Here is a 19,120-nt window from a genome sequence, read left to right on the forward strand (position 1 = left end):
CTGCGCCTTTCCGACGGCTCCCGCTGCTGCTAAAGCCAGCTTCTTTCCCCCGAGCCCACCACCACTAAAGCCCGCAAACGAATGCCATCTTGGTGCACCCAAGTGAAGCCACAGTTATTACACCTGCTGGAGGCTCCTACTGCGGCTGCGCAACAATTTGAAAAGTCCGATGTCTACAATGGCGCATTCTTCAGATAATAGTTTAAAAACTGTAACTTTCTAATTTACCTGATCCCCAAAAGCACGTACCCTGGCACAATAGCTACCTAATAAAACAAACCCCAAGTCTAAATTTCACCCCTACCCTGAGTCATGCCTTCCCAAAAATCCCCCATAGACTAGAGCAGAAAAGGGTTCCTAATTGATAGTCAAGAAAAAGTGACAGTTGTCGCTTTAGATTACTCCCAAATCCTCATTTTGTTATGTTTTTGTCCTGAAATCTGGCAAGCAGCACCCAGTGACATTTCTATTCGGCCATGACAAATTTCAGATCCATACCTCTAATAGCTTTTGAGGTGTAGCCCCTTGAACACCCTGCCCCCCCCCCACCCCTCCGGAATTCTCTATGGAGAAATCCATTCTTTTAGATACAGCCTTAATATAAGGGCACGACTGTGCCCTTATAATAAATATATATATATATATATATATATATATATAATTTTTTTATATATATATATATATATATATATATATATATAATTTTTTTATATATATATTTGTTAAGTGATAAAATGACTGTGGTTGATTACCATAAACGCCCTGTGCCCTTCTTGTAAAGGAGGGAATAATTGTGTGTGCTCTGCACTGAAAGAGGGGTATGTAATAAGTTTCCAGATGCACAAAAAGTACTGGAATTGCTGACTGTATGCAGGTAAACCTGTCGGCTGACTGTCTGCCTCCGGTAGCTCTGTCTGTATTTAACTCTGATCAGAGCAAACAGACGGCTCCGGCTCCTGACCCTATCCTCCTCTTCCTCCTCGCAGCACCTGACTGACCATATCCTCCTCCTCGCAGCCCAACATCGCTCCAGTGGATACCCAGCTTAGTGCACCCCGTGCTCTGAACTTTTAATGTGTATGCAATAGTAATACTAGGAGGGGTTAAATAACATATTGCAGAAGCACAATGGAAATGTTGCAGAACTAGAAGTATATTGGGTGTTATATGCATACAGTATATGCTCCCATAGACAGAGTGGTACACAGCTCGTGCTGTGACCGCCTCTGCGTGTACACCAGACTTACTGCTAGCCTTCCTCATCATTGTTCACTTTCACCTGGCCAAAACTCAGTACAAAAAATACGCCTCCAAATGGATGTATTTGCGCCAGTTCAATCTCTTTGGTCAGAAGTGTGGAGGCGATAGAATTGCGCGCGGCCTTGCAAGGCCTGTAGTGGCGCTCGCTCATTTCCAGAGCATGCACAATTTGTATTTTTACTAACATTAAAGCTGACACAGTACTGAACAAACGCCAGTTTGCGGAGTTTATCTTGTGCAAATTCAATTTAGCAGACTAACAGCAGGAAACGGGGAGGAACGGTGGAGGTTGCAAAATACAAAATTGTTGCTTTGCTTTTTTTTTTGTCTCATTACAATTTTATTATAGTGCTTTAGGGCAGCCCGTCAAGGTGAACTAGGGCACAGGGGCAGTGGGTAAAGTCAGAGGGTACAGATGGACGGGCGAAGCCAATGTGTAGAGACGGAGGGTTGTATAATAGTTGGAGGATGTTTGGGGTCTGACAAATCTAACCCAGCGTTTCCTGTTGCCTCCCATGGAGCAGTGGCCTTTATAACACAGCTGCTTTCCCATGACCCCTGGTGCTTAACCCTTTGTTTGCTAGGCCTGGAGAGCACGCACTGCAGGATATGCCGCTGAGACTGACGCTTCTAAATCTAACACCAGGGCACATACAAGGTACATAAGGTATATAGCCAGAGATTGTTTGCAACATTAGAGGAAAAAAAATCCAAGGGCTCGTTACCGATGGCCTGGGGCATTTATGTGCGCCAGAGGCGGTACTGCCTCGGCGGATTCTTTGGGCGGCAATCCCCATCAGGACGTGTGGATCTAAAGTCATTTCACTACATTTTAAATACTCTTCTGTGATCACTATGAATTAATAAAGCATAAGAAGTAATAATAAGATGTGTCCTCATACACTATTGCTTAAATCGCTCCAAACAGCCTTTTTCTGTGTGCCAGGTCCCGTGTGACACGCCTTGCGCCAAGTGCCTTTTTTGCCCAAAAATGCATCATCGATGCAAATGGATGAGAAAAAACGCTTCATATTGCTCCAGCATGATTGACATGCGAGGGTGGTGACACAGAGCGTTCCAGAAAACGTTTCGGCACCATTTTCTGGATGTACTGAAGCCAGTGGCTGCGTCCTTGGATGCAGTTTCATTGGCCCCTGACAGCGTGATTTACACCAAAAACCTGAGGGTTACTCAGATGTCCGATGGTCACGGAGTTGATCCGATGCCGGTGTCTTCGGATGCAGCATCGGCCCAGAGAAGCCGGCAGACGGCGTCTTTTTACATAATTTCCCACAGCCGCTCCGTACAGCTGGGCTCCGAGCGATGTTTGCCCAACTGCGCATGCGTACGGATCGTAATACGCATGCGCGAACCAGTCAGTGCGGCCGAAAATCGTTTGTTCGCTAAATAGCGAATGCCTGCTATTTTGAGTGACAGAATGAGGCGTATGTGGGTGGTAACAGGGGAAGGTGCTTGAAAACGGGAAGTGGAGATCCGAACGCAGGCGTGCTTAAAGGTCAAAACGGGCGTTTTATGGCTGTGCATAATTAATACAGCAGCGTCATTGACCACGTCACTGGGTTATTTTATAGCCAGAACTGCTCGCAAAATTGTGGTAGCAAAAACCAACCACAAGAATAGCGAGCAGTTCATACCCTGGTCGATGTACTCGATTAATCTAATAAATAGCGGACATGACGTAGGATGCGAGCAGCCAGGGGGCGTATTTTTTCAGAAAACGACCGCAAGTTTTGTTCGCTCGTTCAGACCTAGAGGCGTGAACAGACCGCAAAGAGCGAACGGTTCATTTGAATAGCCATCCCTATTTTCAGGACGAGCGAGCGCTAATTGCGTCCGGCTCTGAATCAGGCCCTATATCTGATATGGAAATCCATAGTAATCTATATATGCACCTAACAATGGTGCAGGGAAATATATAGCCCCTGGCACCTGTACAGCTCATATCTCTGTTAGGTGTGTTCTGTACACCAAGAACCCAGTGTGACAGCAAGGAATGTGGTCCGGTGACTTTCTCAGCGTAGATGATGCAAATCATAGGCCATTGTACCTGCAAGTCTAAGAATTTTTGTTGTATTTATTTATTTTAGGTACATTTCAGGGTTTATGGCCAAAAACATCAGCGTCATTCGGTCCAGAGTGCCTTTACTGCATGCCTGTTACGTATTATCTGCAGTTTGTGTCATTTACTACAATTTTACATGAACAACCTTGGGTTGGTGAGAGAGATATCTGCGTTTATATATCACAACAGAAAAAACTGAATACGTTTCAGTGCTCTATTATTGCACTCTCATCAGTGACCGTGATGACAGTGCGATAAGAAAGTGCTGAAACGTTGAGTGCAGCTTTTGAGCATTTATTTGTTAGAGTGACGCACCTCTTGTCATTGTGTATTCAGCTTTTGCTGCTGTGAGGGTATGGCACGGTTACAGATTCATATTGTGTGTGAGTGTGTACTTATTATTGCTAATTAGGTTGGTCCCTATCAAGTGCAGCTGCTATCAGAGACACCGCTCCTTCCCCATCTGATCCACAGTGCACAAAAAATTGTAATAATTATATATATATTTGGACATGATTTTGAAAGTCATACACCTGTCTATATAAGGTCCCACACTTGACAGTGCATGTCTGAGCACAAACCAGGCATGAAGAAGGAATTGTCTGTAGACCTCCGAGACAGGATTGTCTCGAGGTACAAATCTGGGAAAGGGTACAGAAAAATATCTGCTGCTTTGAAGGTCCTAATGAGCACAGTGGCCTCCATCATCCGTAAATGGAAGAAGTTCAGAACCACCAGGACTCTTCCTAGAGTTGGCCGGCCGTCTAAACTGAGTGATCGGGGAGAAGGGCCCTAGTCAGGAAGGTGACCAAGAACCTGATGATCACTCCTTCAGAGCTACAGCATTCCTCTGTGGAGAGAGGAGAACCTTCCAGAAGGACAACCATCTTTGCAGCAATCCACCAATCAGGCCTGTATGGTAGAGTGGCCAGATGCAAGCCACTCCTTAGTAAAAAAAAAAGCACATGGCAGCCCACCTGGAGTCTCAGATTATGAGACACAATGATTGAACTCTTTGGCGTGAATGCCAGGCGTTATGTTTGGAGGAAACCAGGCACCGCTCATCACCAGGCCAATACCATCCCTACAGTGAAGCATGGTGGTGGCAGCGTGGGGATCTTTTTCAGCGGCAGGAACTGGGAGACTAGTCAGGATAGAGGGAAAGATGAATGCAGCAATGTACAGAGACATCCTGGATGAAAACCTGCTCCAGAGCGCTCTTGACCTCAGACTGGGGCGATGGTTCATCTTTCAGTAGGACAACGACCCTAAGCACACAGCCAAGATATCAAAGGAGTGGCTTCAGGACACTACTCTGTGAATGTCCTTGAGTGGCTCAGAGAGAGCCCAGACTTGAATCCAATTGAACATCTCTGGAGAGATCTGAAAATGGCTGTGCACTGACGCTTCCCATCCAACCTGATGGAGCTTGAGAGGTGCTACCAAGAGGAATGGGTGAAACTGCTTGTGGCATCATATTCAAATTCAAAAAGACTTGAGGATGTAATTGCTGCCAAAGGTGCATCAACAAAGTATTGAGCAAAGATTGTGAATACTTATGTACATGTGATTTCTTAGTTTGTTTATTTTAATGAAATTAGCAAAAATAAAAAAAAACTTTTTATACGATGTCATTATGGGGTATTGTGTGTAGAATTTTGAGGACAAAAATGAATTAATTCCATTTTAGAATAAGGCTGTAACATAACAAAATGTGGAAAAAGTGAAACGCTGTGAATACGTTCCGGATTTTATATATATATATACACACACACGTGTGTGTGTATATATATATATATACACACGTGTGTGTGTATAACCTGTGTGTGTGTGTGTATATATATATGTAAAAAAGAAAGGAACAGCGCCCAATAGTGTGGTATCTTGTGATTAAAATCGGATACAGTAGAGAACAATTGGCTATTGCCTGTACCCTTTGTACGCTTGTTATATAACCGCTTAACCTGCAGAATGCCATCGTCCAAACTCAGTTCAGAGTGATGAAACGGCCTCGGGGAACCCTCACACTCCAGAACTCCCCATGTGTACCCTTGGACAGCAACCTTATGAGTGAAAGATGTCCACAACGTGATATAATTAGCATCCAGTTTTGTTCATATAAATGTGAGACACAAATATTACTTATGGTTTAAAATGAAAAAAATAAGAAAAGGTCGCTTATCTGAAAGGGATGGTGGCTGGTCTTGCAGGGGGGACCCGTAGGCACGCAGCGGGTAAGTAGTGGTAGTTGTAGTGAAGGATCATCAATACCCTACACCAGTGATTCCCAATCACGGTCCTCAAGGCACACTAACAGTCCTGGTTTAGTGATATCCATGGTTGAGCACAGATGCAGAAATCAAAATAACTGAGGTACTAATTAAATCACTTGTGCTCAAGTATGGCTATCCTTAAAACCTGGACTGTTAGTGTGCCTTGAGGACCGTGGTTGGGAACCCCTTACCTACGCGTTTCACCAATATAGGCTTCCTCAGGCTTCCCCTGAAGAAGCCTATATTGGTGAAACATGAAGGGAATTGATGCCCCTTTCCTACAACTACCACTACTGTTACTCTTGTGAGTCTTATTAGGGAAACTCAGTCGTATTTAGGCCTGCTTTGACCTCAGAAGCGCCCACGCAAGCACATTTGAAACCCCTCTACTACTTCAAACTACCAATACTTACCTGCTGTGTGCCTACCTGCAAGACCAGGTGTACACAGATGTGTCCTCCTAAATCTATCCTCAATATGCCATGCAGTTCCGACACGACTGGCGTTAGCGAGCCGCCAGGACCCATGGAGCTGTGCTAGCAACGGGCATCTTTGTGTGTCAAAAATGCATCTTAGACACAGTGCAGATGCACCAGGAGACTGTGCTGATTCATTTGACATGTGGCACTGCATCGTAGCACTTTCCATGCTAATTCATATATATATATTTGCGTGCATGTGTGTATATATGTATGTTGATCTCTCTCTCTCTCTCTCTCTCTCTTCCCCCCCCCCCTCCTGTTTCATCCCTGGTTTAGGGGTCTGCCTGTTCGTTAGGGCTAATCCCTTGAACCATTGGACGGATTTTGTTGGGGTTTTCACAATTCTATACAGCATTGGTTGAGGAAGGGTTGGGTGTATGAACTATTAATCTGTGACAAATGGGAGCAGAGCAGTCACGATTGTAGTGAACCAAGTCACAGGAAAAAATATTGCACTAAGCTGCTGTATAGGAGCTGGCCAGGGTTCTGAAACAGCAAGAGAAGCATCTGAAACTGAGCCAATCAGAGAGAGCAATGTTGCTTAGCAGCAGCCTAAAAAGGGGAAGGAGTCAGGGACTGAGCAGGGTCACGTTTGAGGCAGAGGGAGAGAGACACCCTCTGACGAACCTGTAAAGATGCCCTGATGCAGATACAGTAGCCAGGAAAGAGCCAGGGGAAGCATAACTATCAGGAATGACATATAAACAAACAACCATCAGAACATCATCAATTGATTTCCATTCAACATCAGACTGCTACCATCAAATGGTAAAAACGCTACCATCGGAACAAAAACATCGATGGTTGGATTGGATTCCGATGTCCATTCCTACGCTGAAGCTACAGGCGGACTCCGGCCACCCACTACTCCATCGCGATATGCTCCCTGTCCAGTGTGATGCTCCCGCTCAGAATAGAAAAGCCAGGGCTTAGGAGATGGCAGTGGAACTCCGTGCAGGTAGAGGGCCTGGCCCCGGAGACGGCCTGGGCCCTGTAGCAGCCACACTCCCTGCACCTACTGTAGCTACACCCTTGCCTGTGAGTGGCAGCTGGTCTGCCAAAGATTGGAAAAGTGTGTATGGCAGTGTTTCCCAACCACGGTCCTCAAGGTATTCTGAGGGGTGAATTTACTAAAGTGAGAGTTTTTAGAAGTGAGTTTAGAAGTGATCCCATAGCAACCAATAAGATTCTACTTAACATTTAACTAGCACCTTCTAGAAGATAATAGCTAGAATCTGATTGGTTGCTATGGGCAACATCTCTTCCAAAACTCACTTCTAAAAACTCTCACTTGTACCCCTAACAATCCAGGTTTTAGTGATTTCCATGGTTGAGAACAGATGGTTAAATCAAAATAACTGAGGTACTAATTAAGACACCTGTGCTCAAGTATGGCTACTTTTAAAACCTGGACTGCCAGTGTGCTTTGAGGACCGTGATTGGGAAGCCCTGGTGTACGGTGACACAATCCTTTTAGCAGATTGTTTTAGCAAATGCAGATTTGAGATCTGCGGCCACATTGGACAGCTGCGTAGGCGTATATTGGGTGTTAAATCTGCGTCCAGGTCTCCAGTAGAATTGTGTCAACAGTCTGGTCTGGAGTTGGATCCCTGGAGGATTGAACAAGTGTGCACCCATCCTAAGTCATGGAGCATCATATCAGATAGATATTTTTTTTCCATTGTTTCTAAATAGGGGCCCTTACAAACTTTTGTTGTGGGGCCTTCAAATACCTAGTTATGCCCCTACCAAATCAGTTGTCGCTCCCGCCCCTCTGGAAAGGCAGGCAAGCCTCCCAGTTGCCGCCGACCTTCCCCCCCCCCCCCCCTCCCGTGGTAACAATAGAAACCCCCGCAGCGTAGGAGGGGGTGCGGTGACGCCTCATCGTGGCCCCACCCCCCTGCTTCACAATGCCATTCATTTCGGCATTGTGAAGAGGGGGCGTGGCCTCAATAACGCGCTCAAGCTCCATGCTCCGCACCCAATGGAGCATCATCTCCGCGTCTCGCCCCCTTTCAGACGCAACAGGCCCCCCCCCGCCAATGGCAAAAAAATGGATATAGCAACTGTAACTTTAACAAGAAAGATGGGCCCCCCTAACCTCTGGGCCCCATAGCAGCTGCACCTATGGTAGTTACGCCCGTACCTTTTGCATTCCAAAACGTTAATGTGTTTACGGTTGTGGAACGAAACGTCATAGGGATTTCCATCTGAAGAGTTTACTTTGCATTGTTAGGAGAGGCTTCTTCATTCTTACTGTAAAAAAACAATACTTGGGGCAAAGGGTACTTAATTTTTTTAACACACCTTGGATTGTGTTTGTTTGTTGATTGGGGCTGATCTCATTGGTTACTATAAAATAAAGTACTTTGCAAGAAGTTTGTTGTTTACTTTAATAAAAATGTCATGCATTTTACGAGATGAGCTCTGTAAACATCCTGGGGATCCTTAATACATGCTAGTACACCATTCTTGTGGTGAAACGACTGTGCTGAGTGGTTGAACACAACTGTTGCTGAGTGTATTCATGAGGCTTGTAATGGGGGTGTGGGTGAGCTGGGGGGGGGGAACAAGTACCCAACCTAGACGTAAGTCTGCATTGACACTAACCCCTTACCAATCTGTTCCTCTCTTTCAGACACTGGCGTCCAGCGTAGAAACAGACATCGGATCTGTTTGTGAAACTGACAGAGCGTCACGGCACAAAAAGAAGGAGTGAGTATCGCTATACGCCAGTACTAGATTTACATATTAGGAGTTGTAGGCGCACAACCTGAGCTCCGCCCCTTTGCCAGAAACCATGCTTTTCCATACAGTGTTACTCCAGCTGCTGTGGAACTACACCTCCCAGCATGCCCTGCCACAGTTTTAGCATATCATAACAGCAAAACTGTGCATAGGGCATGCTGGGAGGTATAGTTCCACAGCAACTGGAGTGCCACAGGTATACCTACCTTTGCCATAAATAAAACTGCTGTGTCTCCAATGGCACTGCCCCAGAGAGGCGTATAGTGGCACAACCATAATTTATTCCTCCACAAATAATTGCTCTTACTTGCTTGATTCCCTGCACGTCCCACAGCAGTAACTTTCACGTGTCCCCAACGTTCATGAATTGGCGTATGTCATTCCTCCTGCATTGCAGGGGAAGAGTTGTCTCTGAGCACCTACCAGCCCCCCTACCCACAAGGTATAGACCTATTTTTACCTAAGGCTAATTCTGCACCGCCGTGCTTTCATTCTCTCCCCTGCGATCTTATTCTCCCACTCGCCTGGCTCTTTTTTTTGAACCGTATATATATGATGGCATCACATCCCCTTTTCTTTATCTCAGACAGAAGCACAAAAGAAGTCACCTCTCCCTGTTCCGCTTGTGGCCGTCTCAGTCATCGCATATTACACGGTAATAATGCTGCTTATATAATATAGCACTGTTTGCTTTCTTTTTTTCTAGTTTGGTATCAAAGATGCCAGCAAATAGGTATTTAAAAGGACAGCTGACTTTTTTTAATTCAATTGAAATGGATTACAGACACCCAAATGTATATATTTGTGCACAGAGAACAGGAAGGTTTTTCAGTGATTTGTAGTTTTTTTTGCCGGGGGTAGGGGGGCTGCCGTTGTAGACGTATTGATGTAGAAGCGCCTCCTGTCCAGATTACTACCTATCAGCGTACATGGGGCGATCAGATGTACTACGGCCTCAAGCTAGCAAAACACTTTGTAGTTCTTATAGATTTTTTTTAAATCTGACAACTCCTATTAATGGGATTTAGTAAGCAGTTACTGTTTTATTATATGCCTCTAACCGTTCAGTGTGTTGTGCATCTCCATCCAGATCGGTGGATTTAAGGCTGGTCTCTTTGTAGGATCACAGTGGGTTCCGAGAGTGGTTTATAGACCTATAATACTCTAGTGTACATAGTGGGTCTGACTCTAAATCACGCGTAAGCCGAAAAGCAGACTCATCTAGTGATTTTGCCGCAAACTGCGCATGCAATGCGTACCTTGTGCGAGCTGCCTGGTCTCTCTGTCCTTAAATTGGATGCGTCTGTGTTTTCTACTGGGTGGCAACCTTACGAAAGGACGCACAACATCCGTTACATATCATAGGCTATTCTGAGGCGTGCTTATGGAGATGAGGCACCTGTTTCAGAGAGATTTCTTGCACCCAGCATGGCTAAGTACCGATACGAACAATGGCGGTTGCGACTACAGACGGAAAAACAGTGGGAGCGTTGCAACTATACGCACGAAGCCACGTAGATACTCGCATTCGCTTAGGAAATCAGGCGGCCGTTTTGCGTGCGACTCAGAATTGGGTCAAATATATCTATAAACGGGTAGTTCTTACATCATCGCTTATAACTGGTGAGTTCTGATGTCATCAGTTTAGTGTCCATTATGAAATCTTGTTTGTTGTAAATAGGGGTGGGGTATTAAAGGTTGACAGTATAAAGGTCGACTTTCAGAAAGTGACTGGTTCTGAATGTCGACAGTGAAAAAAAAAAAAGGGTTATGTCGACCATCATTTTGTAGACACGTATTTCGGTCGACAGGTTTAAATAGTCTATACAGTCAAAAGGTGAACATTTAACATGTTGACACTAAAATGTCGACACATGGTTATTTTAGCCTAACCCGAAAGTTAACAATAAACCTAACCCTAAAAATCATATAAAAACCATGTGTCGACATTTCAGCGTCAACATGTTAAATGTCGACCTTTTGACTGTCAACCATTTAAACCTGTCGACCTAATGACCATGTCAACCTTTTTACTGTCGACCTTCTGGTGTCAGCCGTCTAACTGTCGACTTTTTTTTTATTGTCGATCAATCGACAGGTATCCTTAAGTAGCAGTGGCGACTCCAGAGTTTGGGCTTCAGTGGACACCAAAATTTAAATAGAGGAGCCACACCAACTGCCAGCGATTCCCGGCCGCCGATGTTTGAGGTGGCAGTTGGTGTGGCTCCCTTATTTGAATTTTGGACAGCGCTGCTGCCCCACCTCCGGAGCCACCAGTGGTAAGTAGTATTTGCTACTGTAAATTCTAACATATATTAGAAGTCCCCACTGATTCCTGACACATCTGTAATAGTACTCTATCTATTCTCTCTGTACTGCGTTGTGCAATTGGTGGTGCTATATAAATGAACAGTAATAATATCACAGAACGTCTCCTATAATTTACAGTATAGAATGCGTTAGGGTTGTTGTGTAAACTCTGCTAGTGGCGGCTGAACCTTAATCTTCCGCGGCAGCTACCGCACTTCGCTAATGTGGTATAGTGGAAACAAAGAATGTCTTCTCACCATGTCTGTTTTCTTTTTTGCCCTCCCCACACCCTACTCCTACCATGCTTCTCTCAATCACAGGCCAAGTGTAGATGAAGTTCAGAGTTGGGGACAGTCTTTTGATAACCTCCTTTCTCACCCATGTGAGTAAAAATAAATTTGACATTTTTTTTTTTGTCCTGTAGACTAAGGCCTCATACATACGGGGAAAACAACACTAATACGTGTAGACAAATGTGTCCTTACTTAACATTAGAGGCGGGTTCAATAACGTGCATTACCCAACGCGTTTCGCAGCATGCCCACAGCATAGCGTACTGTGCACTTAAACATGCATTTTAGCACATAAACTATTGTCAGAATTTTTGTGCACAGACCCATTTGCTTTTTTAGTAATAGTTTTAAGTTCTAATTGGCATCAATTTTATCTAGATTTAAGAACACTCTTTAAATGCTTAAAATGAATGCCCGTGTGTACGAGGCCTAAATCTTCCATTTCTTCCTCAATTTCCTAAACTACTGATCCTTGTACGTTTTTTATAAATGTTTTTTTATTCAACGTTTCCTTAATTCTCTCCTTGCATCCTCTATCTCAATATGTCTTTAATTACCTGGAAGCAAATATTGATGTAGAATAAAGTCACCATTGTCTTGTGCTGGGGGATAATAAATCTGTCTGTATCAGTCTGTACTCATTGACGAGGATTTGATCTAATCCGTTCTCTAATTAACTTGTTATCACGAGGCCCTTATCAGGGATTTAAATTCACGTTCCTCGGCTGCACCATCTAGAGCAGAGGCAAACATACTGTGGCTCTCTGGCGATTGTGGTACTACAAGTCTCAACAAGGCATGTTTTCATGTGGAATTGTCGTTATACGATGCCGTAGAGTCACAGATTATCTGGCCTGCATCTAATTGAGCATTAATTTTTTTATAAATGGAGTGCAAGACAAATCATATTGGGCATTAGAATAAAGGATAAGCACACTTGTGTGGTGTATTTTTTTTTATTTTATTTTATTTTTTTGTTTTATTTTTGTTTTTTACAATTGCTACACTCTCTCCCCTGGGGTATCCCCTACTCCCCAATGCACCTAAATTAGGGAGACCAAGGCGGTGGTGCCTCTGGATTGGACAGGTCTACCCAGTCAGGTTCGGTCATCACCAGAGATGAATACTACAGATTTTCTGGATCCCGTGGGCATTCATTTGTGCTAATGTACAGGTATAGAATCTATTATCTGGAATGCTTTGGGGCTTGGGGAAATTTCCGGATAATGTTTTTTGTTTTTTTTTTCTTCCAAAATTTGGAACACCATACCATACCAAAAGTCTACTAAATCACGCTTAAAATCACCCTACCTTTCCACGACTGCCCCTGGCATCCTTATTTGTTCAACAATACTCCTTATATGAATTTAAGGAAGACGCTCTAGACCATTAAGCCGCAGAGACCACAACCATCATTTTTGAAATTAGGATTTTTGGAATTTAAAATCTTCAAGATAAAAGGCCTGATTGCAAGAGATCCCATACCTGTACTAAATACAACACTTTACCTAATTTGGTAAAGGATTTAAGAGCACAGTAAATATTGTAAAGTGGGACATTTATGGACCTGGCCATGTTACTAATGAAATCATACCTGCCCATAGGTAATACATATCCCCGGCCATTAGGCCACCCCTTGATATTGTATTGTGCAAGGATTTCTGGGCCTAATTCAGACCCGCTCGCGAGCGCTGAGCGCTCGCAAGCGGGTCGATGTTGCCCAAGTGCACATGCGCACGACGGAGACGGCTCCGCCGTGCGCATGCGCGAGACCTGAATAACGACGGCCAAGCCGTCTTTATGGGTCTCGCACCAAAGGGGGCGTGCTGTCAATGGTGATTGATGGCATTTGGTGGGCGTGCCGGGGGCGTGGCTGCCCAGACAGAGGCGTTCCCATGGGAACGCCTACCGTCTGGGGCCGGCCCCACTGACATCACTAGTGATGTCAGTGGGAGTGCTTTTGGCTCTGATAGAGCCAAAAGCACTCCAGGGCTTGCGGCAGCGAGACCCTACCACAAGGGTCTCGTTGCAAGCCCGATGGTCGTGATGGTCTTGACCATAGCGACCATCATTTTGGCCACTCACTATAGCTGTGGGTGGTCACCCACAGCTATGCGAGCGGCCAGGAGGCCGCTCCAAAAAGGAGCAGGGACGGCCCTCATTCAGAGCGAGCGCTCTGTCAGAGCGTCCGGATCTGAATCAGGGCCACTGTTTTAAAAGTAAATTCCACCCTATAGTGGCAATTTTCAAAACTTACCCGGTTGCCAGAATTCTGGAAGTCCCTTCCCCTGGATTCGCTGCAGAATTGCGTGATTCGATTTAGTCCCCGCAGTGGAGAGCGTAATACGCATGTAGTTTGCAAGCTCAGGGCCTGATTCAGCATGGAACGCAGTAGCTCATACGCACGCATTCGGTCATTTCATTTGTATGCATTGCGATAGGAATTGAGAACGCAGTGACTATGCAGACCCATGACAGAGTGATCATCAGGAAGTGCCTTTTGTGGGTGGTGATGGGAGGTTGGTCGGGCAAACACAGGCGTGCCAGTGCATTTCAACGCCGTTGCAGGGGCGTGCATAAATTATCCACTGCATGGCCATAGAACTGAGAGCGTGCGTCGCTGGTAGCAATTTCTGAGTAAGGTCAGGGCTTGTGCAAGTGTGCATATGGTTCCGATGTTACCGATGGTTTTGCTATGTTCCCCTAGTATACGGATGTGGGTAAGGGGAAGTGGGCGTCCTTATGTCAGGCTACGATCGCAATGTGAATGCAAACATTTAAATAGCACCGCTGATATTCGCAACTGCGGTGCGTGCGTATAAGCAGAATAGCGTTCCGTAGTGAATCAGGCCCTCAGCCGGCTGAAGGCCTTGCACCTTACCATGCCGTACCATCGTGCCATCTATAGTGTCATGCCCTCAGGGTAATGCTTTGCAATGGCCAGATCAGGAAGCCGAGGCTGCGTGGGCTCTGTTTGCAGGTTATTTGTGCCTTAGACCCTCCATTGTGGGGACCTTACAGAAACATGGTTTCCTTGAGTCATCACATATAGGGGTCTATGTACTAAGCCTTGGTGAGAGTTAAAGTGGATGGAGATACAGTACCAACCAATCAGCTCCTAACTGTCATTTTTCAAACACAGCCTGTAACATGACAGGAGCTGATTTGTTGGTACTTTATCTCTCGCAAGGCTTAGTACATAGCCCGCCGTATCTTATGCTTTAGTAATCTCACTAGATCCTAGTGGACTGATTTATTTAATGTCTGTTCACCCAACAAAATGGCGGCCTCCTCAGACTGTTGGTGACAGGTACACTTGAGAACACAAAGACCCAGGCATATAGCTGCCACTGGCCATGTCGACTGACGATCTCTAAAAAGAGAACTTCCCAAACTGAAAATTGTTGTGTTAAAGCGCCAAGAACAAATCAATTGTAAGATTGATCATTTTAGCATATTTTGTATTGAAATGTCATATGTTCCTCACAAAGTGTGGTGTTCCTACCGAGCTTCTCATCATGGCGCACTCTTCCCTCTCTGTTTCCTGCCATGCAGACGGGCGAGCTGTTTTTCGTGTGTTCCTACAGTCGGAGTTCAGTGATGAGAACCTGGATTTCTGGCTGGCTTGTGAAGATTACCGAGACACACACCCCAGCTTTATCCTCCACAGCCGAGCACGCAAAATCCATCAGCACTACATCGCGTTCCAGTCCCCGAAAGAGGTATTGTGTAGTATGTAGTAAGAGCTAGTGCTACAGACCTCATGTCCGCAACCTTACCAGTGTGTTCATGCTTTCGTGTTTACTCCTTCCCTTCTGAGGATGTGACGTTCCTTGATGCTGTAGAAACCAGGAGATCTATCAAGCGTTTTTAATAGTGGAGAGGTTGCCCATAGCAACCAATTAGTGTATACTGATCATTTTACAGCATGGTCACGAATTTTGTCCCTTTGGCCAGGCTGGAGGCTCACAAGGCCAGGAAATCTGCGTCCATGGATCCTGGCCTTGGCACTCCCAGAAAACGGGTTACACGCCCACATTTCTGGGAACAACGGCCGACCCCCCCAACGCTTCTGCCTGTCAATCAGGCAGAGGTTTGGGGGATCTCCGTGCGGCATCGCAGGTCCTGCGCACGTGCAGATTAGAAAGCATCTGAGATGTGCGCTAACCATCGGGTTAGCGCACAACTCTGAATCGGGCCCAGTGTGACGGTGCAGTAGAGTTGCGGAGTGTCCGTGATAACATGCCTCGCGCCTCACTGCTGTCACTCGTTAATAGTGAACCGGCGAAAGCTGCATTCTTGTGCGTGTTGGCTCCGCATGCCAAATGACAGCTTGCGACAGGCGCAGATGTCACTTTAAGGAACATGTCCATTTTTCTTTGAGATTGTCCTCTCTGCCGCCCCTCCCCGTGTAGCAGGAGCTCCCTTGTCACCTGCTTCCTGCTTTTTTGTTGAGAAATATGTGAGAGATACAAAATGATTCCCCCGCACTGACCGCTCACACTGCGATCGTTTCATGGCGGCACGAGGCTTCTCCTAACCCGGGTGCAGACCCCCCCCTTATTGCTGAATGTGTCTTGTTGGTATAAGTAGCAGCAGGTACAAAGGACCAAGGGCAGGACTTGTCCTTATTGTCCGATTAGGGAGTTGGACTCGTATATCTTTTGTAGTCATTGCTGGGGAGATGTATCAAGCTTTGGAGAGACATAAAGTAGAGTAGTTGCCCAAACCAACCAATCAGCATCTGTCATTTGCTAGATAAATGACAGTTAGAAGCTGATTGGCTGCTTTGGACAACTTCTCCACTTTTTTTTTTTTGTCACTCAACAAAGCTTTATACATCTCCCCCTGCACGATGTACTTTAATATGGGGTGAGCATGTGGTTTATGTTTCATGGCTTCTATTACACATTAGGAGATTACAGAGGAATTTACCATTACAGATTAAAAATATCTCCCCCCCTCCCCCCCGTAATGGGATGAAATTGCTCCATGCAGTTCTGTTACATTGAATGTTATCACAGCCTGAGCCTGAATGTGTAAATGTTGATATATGCCTCGTCGCATAGGAGCCGCCTGCAGATCTGCTCTTGGCCTCCTTTAAAGGGCATACTTTTCTGATGACAAAGAGGCTCTTAAGAGTCCTCGGCTTAGTAATAGTGTTTATTCTATGCTGCTATTGTCTAGCGGCCGGTGTAAAATTAATCACCCTGATCTGCCCTATCCTAGCTCCGTTTTCCACTTTGCAGTTAAAATTTCCTTGCCTTTCCCTTAGGCCATTCTCCCTGTTCTGAGGGAAATCTGCTTGAAAGAAGAAAAGTCTTTTTATTGCTATATCTATATCTGGACTTTTGTAACCTCTCTCCCAGCCATGGAATAGACTTTGATCTCTGCTGACCTGAATCTATATTGAATTTGCTACGGCCTCTGTTTTACAATACTGTAGTGAAGATCACAGACGTCTGCAGGGACACGAGGTCACATGCTACAAATCCAGGGCGCTGGGTCTCCCAATGTTAGACAAAGGTCCCTGATAGAGAAGGTTAAAGCACAGCCAATTGCAACAGGGCGTAAAGGAAGTGAGCTAATTAAAATACATGATCATTATTTGAAAGCCTTGTCCTAGACATTTAACCTAGGTATGTTTTTAAATGAGACTTCCATCTTCAAGTAGTCGGATTTTGCTGTTAGTGCTTGTCCTCTTGCAGCTTGTGCGCAGTATATATACTTCTGAGCTTTCCAGCCATGCTTTTACATCATCAAGTCGGGTTGTTTCGTTGGGATATGACACAGCTCAGCTTTTATCATCTATACCCTGGGTGCAACTTTGTAGATTATTTTTTACTGTTCTGGGATATAGGGAAAAAAAAAATCAACAACTGTAACTGATTATATGAAACTTTTGCTGAAAAGCACAGAAGGAGATTTCAAATAAATGGATTTAATAAAAGTTGCAGGAGGATCCTTGCCAGCCAGTGAAGTCATCATGTGGTGGAAACTCCTTTTAAAGACTCCAAAGGCAATTATATACTTAGCATTATCTTTATTACTCCGTATGTCTAAAAGGCCGCATAATCGGTACGCCAATTCCCTGATCCGTCGATCGGAAACGCTGATTGGCGGCCATCGATGATCGGTGATCCGTCTGGGAATCGGGTAAAATTTTGCTCATGCTAAAAATCCCAGTTTTGACAATCTCTATTATATTTTATATTACTGACAATGGCGCTCACAATTGCAAAAAATATAATTGACTAATTGACCAGAGTGCAGCTGCCAATCAAAGAAGTCACGGCCTGATTCAGATCCGCTCGCAAGCGGGTCGACTGTGGGCCAGTGCGCACGCGAGCCCCGGAGCGAGCACAAAAAGCACTCGCTCCGGTGCTCGCATCCAAAAGGGGCGGCTGTCGATGTTGATCGACAGCTGCCCCGTTTTGGAGGCGGGCAAGGGGGGTGGCTGGCCAAACGGAGGCGTACCCGAAGGCGTTCCCGAAGAGCGGAAAGCTCACTGGGGCTTGCGGGAACGAGATCCTACCACAAGGGTCTCGTCGTAAGCCCGACGGTCGCGACCATCGCGACAATCACCTGGCCGCTCGCAAAAGCTAGGCAAGCGGCCAGGAGGCCGGATTTAAAAAAAAGAAAAGTGGCCGCCCTGATTCAGAGCAAGCCCACGCTTTTGCGTGCGGCTCTGAATCAGGCCCTCTGTGCAATGTCTCAGAAAAAAGAAAAAAATAGTGAATTGAGGGCCTGATTCAGAGCCGGACGCTATTTGCGCTCGCTCGTTCAGAAAAAAGGAGTGGCTATTCAAATGAACCGTTCGCTCTTTGTGGTCTGTTCACGCCTCTAGGTCTGAACGAGCGAACAAAACTTGCGGTCGTTTTTTGGAAAACTACTCCCCCTGGCCGCTCGCATCCTACGACGTCATGTCCGCTATTTATTAGATTAATCGAGTACATCGACCAGCGTATGAATTGCTCGCTATTCTTGTGGTTGGTTTTTCCTACCGCAATCTTGCGAGCAGTTCTGACTATAAAATTACCCAGTGACGTGGTCAATGACGCTGCTGTATTAATTATGCACACCCATAAAACGCCCGTTTTGACCTTTAAGCACGCCTGCGTTCGGATCTCCACTCCCCGTTTACAAGCACCTTCCCCTGTTACCACCCACATACCCCTCCTCCTGTCACTCAAAATAGCAGGCATTCGCTATTTAGCGTACAAACGATTTTCGGCCGCACTGACTGCTTCGCGCATGCGTATTACAATCCGTACACATGCGCAGTTGTGCAAACATCGCTCGGAACGAACGAGCGGCCGCTTACGAGCGGCTCTGAATCAGGCCGTGACTGCGCAGTCTTGTCAGATTGATAACAATTTGTGTATATAAAGAAGCATTTATTAACTAATCCCGTACAGAGATTAACAATATAAAAACACAGTATATAAAAACATATAATGCAGTCTTATACAACTATGATATACACTTTCTGTAGCTGTAATCTACTGTCCTGGAAAAAAAGAACTGATTACCGCTTATGAATGGAAGGGTAAATGAATTTCCAAATCTATGAGGTGTCACCTTAATTTATGCGGCTACAAAAACTGTATCTCATGTTCCACTTGGATTTGATAATCATTTACCCATCCACCTATCAGTGTTACCCAGCAC

The 19,120-nt window shown here is 45.4% G+C and overlaps 1 protein-coding gene across 2 annotated transcripts in view; it reads left to right on the forward strand.

The window, feature by feature from the left end:
* Positions 1-19,120, forward strand: part of LOC148513696 (regulator of G protein signaling 3-like) — a 61,189-nt gene that overhangs the window by 35,143 nt on the left and 6,926 nt on the right. For both annotated transcript variants that reach the window (XM_088481522.1, XM_088481521.1), the window contains exons 3-6: positions 8,737-8,813; positions 9,433-9,501; positions 11,477-11,538; positions 15,005-15,171. In XM_088481522.1, coding sequence (XP_088337648.1) covers positions 8,737-8,813; positions 9,433-9,501; positions 11,477-11,538; positions 15,005-15,171 — 375 coding nt within the window. The remainder of the gene's footprint in view (positions 1-8,736; positions 8,814-9,432; positions 9,502-11,476; positions 11,539-15,004; positions 15,172-19,120) is intronic.

The sequence above is a fragment of the Taudactylus pleione genome, unplaced genomic scaffold (assembly GCF_031769625.1).
Source record: "Taudactylus pleione unplaced genomic scaffold, aTauple2 ptg000274l, whole genome shotgun sequence".
In the NCBI taxonomy this organism is placed as follows: domain Eukaryota; kingdom Metazoa; phylum Chordata; class Amphibia; order Anura; family Myobatrachidae; genus Taudactylus; species Taudactylus pleione.